The sequence below is a fragment of the Anoplophora glabripennis genome, unplaced genomic scaffold (assembly GCF_000390285.2).
Source record: "Anoplophora glabripennis isolate ALB-LARVAE unplaced genomic scaffold, Agla_2.0 scaffold1752, whole genome shotgun sequence".
NCBI lineage: Eukaryota > Metazoa > Arthropoda > Insecta > Coleoptera > Cerambycidae > Anoplophora > Anoplophora glabripennis.
This window is the reverse complement of record NW_019417865.1, coordinates 30176-37716: the sequence shown is the minus strand read 5'-3', so window position 1 is coordinate 37716 and position 7541 is coordinate 30176. Positions and strand designations below refer to the sequence as shown.

Genomic DNA, 7541 nt, shown 5'->3' with positions numbered 1-7541 from the left:
TCCCCCTCGATCCCAAATCATTGAGGCCAATTTCTAGCCATGGAATATTGGCGCGTGTCGTGTAGCCGCCGCATTAGGTGCGTTTTGTTGGATTGATTCCGGAATTGAACTATGCAGAATGAGCGTTTTATTGCAAGGATATTCTGAATCCAATTGCAACTTTTGCTTCTGTAGTTTGAGACGGAATTATTAGAATTAAGTGGTGGGGTGATCAAATTTGTGAGGACTGAGGTTAGGTTACTTAGGTTCTTAGCATAGAAAATATAGTACTAACGTTAGTACTATATTTTCTATGGTTCTTAGTACTTCTTAGGTAGCTGGTGTAGCATTGACACAGAAGATTTTATCTTCTGTGGCATTGGCCCGTTGCCCGTTGAGTCGGCATCTGTTTATGTCAGATTTGATTCGAATCGTTTTATTCATGGAGACTATACAAGGAGCCCGAACTCCATGTAAACAAAAATCTTACAAAAATAAGAGGGCGCTAGTGTTCCATATGTCCCATATGTAGAGAGGGGAGATAAAAAGCGGCAGTTTGAATTATAAATCAATCATGTCATTTTTGTAATGTGTTAAAAATTTTAAAATAAATAATGTAAGCTACTTTGAATTATATAAATCATGAAAATATGTCATTCCGGACTGTAATTAAACTAAATAGATAATAAAAAATATTAGCTTTATGAGAAGAATTTGGTGTTCGTAGAAAGAAACTAGTTTTCAAGGAATTTATGACGTGATCTTGTTAATATTAACCTATAAGTAAGGTTTATGTTTTTGATAATTACTTTGTTAAAGATTTTAGTTTAATGTTAGTAAAAAATAGTCACATTTTATACAGGAAGTTGCCTTTAAAAAAATAGTAATTCTTGTATTATTAATATGGAATTTTTACTTGTGGTAATAAAAAATAGAATATAAAAAAACTCGGTGTTTTAAATAAACTTTTTAAAATATTACAGATGTCCGATTTTGAGTCCAGTGATTCAGATGACTTATTAGACGCATTGTCCAGCTTGAGAGTGGTGATGAAATAGATTTATTCTAAGAAACAGATAGAGTAAAAAATAAGAACTACTTTGAAATTATTGTACCTGAATATAGTGGCCAAGTTTTTTTAACATTTCCATGTTAGCATATGGGAAGTAGCTAACAGAATTGAAGAAAAATTTGCCATTTCTAATTATTTCACCCATGATTCTGGTAAATTTTGCATTGCCTTAAGCTCTACAACAACCAGAAAAGTTACATACTTGCTAAGTAACTTGTCTCCATAAATTATAGAATGGCCGAGATAATGAGGCAGTTGTAATCGAACAATATTTTGCCCAATATGAATTTCCAGAGCAGGTTATAGGAATAATTGATGGGAAAGGAATTCATATAAGATAGAGTATATCACAATCCATATTTTTTTTGAATAACCAATAATATACTATATTATAGTGTAACTGAAAACTGACTATGGAAAGTCGATAAATTATGGTTGGACAATTTCTAAGCTGATTGCCATGTTGTCGGTTTAGACTTCTCAATGCTTCGAGAGTCATATCGCTCTCTTCTCAAAATGTCAAGAAGCTTAAAACAACATAACCAATTGATACCAAAATTTTAACAAAATATAGGTACTCCATTATAAAGGTCACAAAAACTAGGTAATCTAAATATTTTATAACTGTTTAAAATCGATTAGTTTTCTGGGTATATATTTTAAAATTGCTGTAAAATTTAATTCTACTTTCGTAAAATTGTTGATTTAATTCGAACGTAACATGGTTCCATGACTTATTTCAAGGTAGAGTATAGACCAAAATTAATAAGGTATTATAAAGAAATATTTTAGCAATGTTCTATATTTTTGTTACATATTTTGTAAAAATAAAATGTTTATCTACCAAAGATTTCAATGTTTTATTAATTGAATCAAAAAAACGAAATTATTTGTGCCTAATTAAAATAAAATAAATATTTATTCATAACAAACAAGTAACAAAGTAAATATATATTACAAATAAAACAACTTAAAAATAAGTAATACGTGTCAGTCTATCTTCTTAAAATTTCATTTTGTTCATGAAGCAATTGATTTCCATGTTTAAATATTTAGTAAAAGTAGTCAATTACCAATACAGATCGATCAGCATCAATTACTACACGTATCCTCTCTTTAAATTTTATATGATATCTGAATTTCAATCAGTTTTTTACTAACAGGAAAGAAACAGCAACTAATTGGAAATGATTTATTCAATTCAGTAATGATAATAGCGATGTCACCAGCAAGAATTATATGAAAGATACGAATTTAATTATTTATGCACGTAATATAAATTACAAGAATATGTAGAAATAAATAAAGTATACTTTGTTGCTATTGTCAATATTATGTGAACATATTCATAGTTGCTTTGTCGAGACCTCATCACACGTCAACAGAACTTTTCTTTTATTAGATTATACAGGACAGGATGCTCACTTTCTAGTATAATCTCATCGTAACTTAATTGCTCTTGATTTACTTGCTGTTCTTGTTGTTGTTGTTGTTGTAACTGTTGCTCTTGTTGTAGCTGCTGCACCTGTTGTTGCTGGTGTAGCGGATGCTCTTGCTGTTGATGCTGCTGCAAAATATATAAAGAAACAATGCATCATTCAATTATACAATATTTTCACTTATGAAATCTTTCTATTTAAAAATTTCTCTACCGTATTAAGAATCAAAGAAGCTGCTTCCAACTTCCGAATTATTCGACCTTTTGCCATAATATTAACCCACTATTCGGTCAAGTTGTAATATAGAACTGCTGGACATCATTAGATTGAAAATGCAGATCACAAACGTACTGTTTTATTTTAAATCTGTTGACAGTCATTCACTTCACATACTATTACCATATTTAAATTATTTTCGAAACTTTTTATTTACCATTTATAAAAACAAATTGTAATAATTATTGACTTGACTTCTAGTTTTTAGGTTAGTATACCTCCCCGCTCCCCAATATATCTATTAAACTCAATATAAATAAAATAAAATTGGTTATTTGCTTACTTCACTCGTATTTATGAAGCTACATTCATTTGGGTCATATGGAACACTAGCGCCACCCCAACTTCTGCCATTTCTTGGACAAATTTTGTCAATTTTCCCGTATGAGTTCGTGCTCCTTATCTAGTCTCCCTGGTTTTATTGATAAAAGTCATTCTAAAGAATCCAATAAATCTGGGATTGATCCAACAAAACGCACCTCTTGTGTAGTCTCCCTGGGTAGAACTTAGAAGTCAAAATATATTATTAAGCTGTGTCAAAACTGTCAAAAGGATGAATATTTTCAATGTAGCTAAGTGAGTATTTTTTTATTAGTGTCTGATTGATGAATGTGTACCTATTAGCCCATATTTTGATATTAAATGCTTTATTAAGGTTATGAAAACAGTCCAAGTTTAAAATTTAGCAGTTTTATGTTCAATAATGGAAACTGGAAATTTCAGTTGATATGTAAAATAAACTCATTTTTAATATTTTCTGTAATGATTTTATTTTTGTTTTGTATTTATTTGTGGCATTTTTAGTTACTGTGACAGTTTTTTTTATTTCGTTTATTATTATCTTGTTATACAAATTTCTTTTCTGTTATTGCCTCACATTTATTGCAATAAATAGGTACTTTAACATTTGTTTAAATTGATTTTAAAATGAATAAACTTCTTTAAAAAAAATATTTTGAGAATACACTTTTTAAAATTTGTGATGTAATATTTTAATAAAAGTGTAATACAAATCAAGTCTATTTACGTGAAGAGGAAATTTTTTTTGTAATTTGAGAAAATGGCTTCCTTGTTTTTAAATTCTTAAAAATGTTGCTGCTTTGTTTATGTTATATACAGTGTTTAATTTTTGGAAAAATTACAAGTGCTTAGAAGAAAAGTCACCCTAACTTATAAAATCTTAAAAATCTCACAAAGGGATAGTTAGGAGTTCCAAGACTTCCAAGGAAGACATAAAGACATAGGTAAATATGAAATTTCAATTGTTTTGCAAATAAAATAATTACATCACTTCATATTGTATTTAGCTGGCTGGTCTTATAATTGCAGCTATAGATTGATTAANGTTAAATGTCCAGAGATATGCCCAGTATTTGACTTTCTACCTATAAGAACGCACAATGATAGAGGAAATACAGGGGGATTCAGAACTTATCAAAAAAAATCTGGATGTACAGGGGACTCTCACAAAAAATGAAAAAGGGCAGTTCGAAAATGATTTAAAAATATACTTCTGCACGGCACTGGAAACTAGTCCACTATTCAACTGCTTTTACGGCTATTGTTATTATTAATTAATTAAATTAATTTGTGGTTTAAATAATAAAATAATTTCGCATACCTGATGTTACAACTGTTCAAAATTTTGTCCACCAACATCCATATACTCCGCGTCTACACACGCAAGCCATTTTTGACACTAACTACTAAAAAACTATTGTAAACATTATGGCGTCTTCTGTAAAAATGAATTTCAGTAGTCGGAATCGCTGAGGCCACATGGTTCTCCACGCGTATTAGGAATAACGCTAGAGACTACAGTTGCCCATCTATGTGATGGTTGAAAGTACTACAACTTATAATTTTTTTCTCGGAAACTATAAGGATTTTACAAAAATTTTACGACATTGACTCCATTTCTCATGCCGCATCTATTCCCAAATTTTTTTGGATAAGTTGTGAATCACTCCGTATATGGAATTCTCGCCATCATGTCCATATAACCTGCAATTTGCGCTGGACCAATTCACATTCGATTGAAGTGCTTCTTTAAGGGATAGTTAGGAGTTCCAAACTTCCAAGGAAGACATAAAGACATAGGTAAATTATGAAATTTCAATTGTTTTGCAAATAAAATAATTACATCACTTCATATTGTATTTAGCTGGCTGGTCTTATAATTGCAGCTATAGATTGATTAATAAATTAAACACTGCCAAAAATACTGGTTTGAGCTGTTGATTAGATCGATATATCCCATAATATTTTGACTAGCCGAATCTGTTGGAATTCCCAGATCAGTTAAAGGATTATAGGACTACTGGCTCGATCTTCAGAGTTTTGTGATTATACATTCTCGCACATCTAGGGTATTAGGTTATGCATGGAAGCCTGCCAAATCAGTCCTGTTGTTTTGAACTCCAGATGAACGAGATCCATATTCCTACAAAGTTTTGTAATTATAATAAGCTACAGAGTTATAGGATTATGGTGCAATGAAATCATGAATTCAAATGTTTTTCGAATCACTGATTACTCGCAGATCAGTTTGAAATCTCGAAAATGCCTTTCTAGAGGAGTGTCTTGATATTGGGGTCAAAACATCAGGAACTGATCTGGGAATTCTGATTACATTTGGATTCAGTGGGTCAAAGTGCTATAGGGCACACAGGTCACATTTTTCTGTATTTTCCTGTTATTAAATTATGGACTACAGAGTTATTCCTAATGTCTACTTGGTAGGTAGGTATTATAACTTTAGAATTGTAGATGTTTCCAAAATCCCAACATCCTGTATGAAATCAAGAAAATAATATTCAATAATATCTAGCAGAATTTTATAACTTAAAATACCTAAAATAATTATGTCCATAATTGCTTTTTATAAAAGGTGAAATTTCATATTACTACTTTCTTGGAATTACTAATCTAATATTTTAATGACACCCTTTTGATATTTCAAAAATTTAGAAATATTCATTTATTTTTGAAAATGAATGTTGAAATAATTCAACTTTTTTTTATCGAGGCAGCTACAAAAAAGTTCGTTCTACTCGTAGTCCAGTCACTGAAGGCGAAAATAATGTAAAACTCCCAATTTTTTCGGATAGCATGGATTTTCCTGAAAATTTGCATACAAGCTGATCTGACCCCCCCACTTAAAAAGTTATATTGTCTAGATGTGTGTTTTTTTCTATTTGGGGGTGAAAACTCCCAAATCGTACGCTTGTACGAAAAAAAGGCGAAAATCGCAGATTTACGTATTTTAAAGATTCAATTCCGACAGAGCTAAATTTTGGTGGAGATCTTGGGTACACCATTAGAAATTAAAGTGTTAAAAGTCCCCATCGATACACTTAATACAAGTAAAAATGCCTATTTGTGTCTTATATGTATAAACTATATTATTTTGAGAATATACACTCAAAAGAAACTCAGTCCTTTAGTCAATCCCCTCTACCCGCATGGCAGTGAATAACATCTGGCTACTCTATTGTAAAAACTTTTATAAAATATACACGAAACAAGAAACAAGCACAACTATCTTGTCTTCCTCCAACATCGGCTTCTGCTAATCAACACTTGTATCAAGTATACTATCAAGTTCAGACATGGCTAGGCAATCAACTGAACCCAGAAGACTGGTGTTGGAAATTAACAGATAATACTTTGGAACCGATTGAAACTTTACTCCCATCTGCTCCGGAAAAACTCCTAAACACTATTTTTTTCAATTGCAAAAAAGGTTGTAGTGCTAAATGTGGCTGTAGAAGAGTAGGGTTACTGTGTTCTCCAGCGTGTACTAATTGTCAAAGCCAGTCTTGCTCAAATGTCCAATTAAATACAACAGACGAAGATTCATCTGATTTCGATGAAGAGACAGCTGATTCATCTTCATTTGAACAATTTATGAACATCCAGCAAGAAGAAGAAGAGATCGAAGAAGACGTGACTGTTGAAGTCCTTTGAAGAGTATAAATCAGATTAAAATATCAAAAGAAATCAGAACTACAGTTAAAGTCAATAACCAATATCTCAATAATCATCATGCAGTTAAGAGTATTGTCCCTGAAAATTTCGTCATAACAGTTCCTGGAGTAGGCCTACCAGGGAAACTACGTTAAAAAAACAAAAACGCGCCAAAGTACACTACCTCACAGGTGGTGTGGAAATGTGTGCATATCATGTAGAACGTGACTCCTTCAACTGTAAGAATGGCGATATATAAAAAAAGTATAAGGACTATTTTGTAGATAATTTTTTTCTGAGCTACTTTTTTTATTAAACTTACAGTTTTTGAAAAAAATCCAAATAACCTCAAATTTTGACCTTTGACCCCAAATAACTTTTTTAGCACGCATGGGATCGATGGGGACTTTTGACACTTTATTTCTAATGGTGTACCCAAGGTCTCCACCAAAATTTAGCTCTGTCGGAATTTTCGTTATTTGAAATGTCTATTTTGACCGGACTATTCCAGGCCCAACAAAAGAAAAAAAAGGTTTTAACCGTTTAAAATATTCTTTTGGTGCATTTACAATGTATTGCATTTCTTTTGTTATTCATTAGAAAGCTTACGACTCATTACAATGTTGCAACCCTTAAAAACTATCCCTTATAATAAAATAAACAAAAAAATATTATTGAAAGCTTGAGATGTTTTAATGGTATTCATATGTTGAATTATAAACTTTTTATTGGTTTTCAAATGATTTATGATATATTGCAACTTTTCAGCCACCCAAAAAACCCTTATGGAAGACCTACCCCTCATA

The 7541-nt window shown here is 31.2% G+C and overlaps 1 protein-coding gene and 1 long non-coding RNA gene across 2 annotated transcripts in view; both read left to right on the top strand.

The window, feature by feature from the left end:
- The first annotated feature begins 860 nt into the window (after positions 1-860).
- On the top strand, positions 861-1077 carry LOC111692512. The gene is made up of 2 exons (XR_002763256.1): positions 861-900; positions 963-1077. It is a non-coding gene; the product is annotated as an uncharacterized LOC111692512 (long non-coding RNA).
- A 2083-nt stretch (positions 1078-3160) lies between these two features.
- Positions 3161-7541, top strand: part of LOC108915601 (ERI1 exoribonuclease 2) — a 10426-nt gene continuing 6045 nt past the window's right edge. The window contains exon 1 of the mRNA XM_023456555.1: positions 3161-3342. Coding sequence (XP_023312323.1) covers positions 3320-3342 — 23 coding nt within the window. The 5' untranslated portion in view covers positions 3161-3319. The remainder of the gene's footprint in view (positions 3343-7541) is intronic.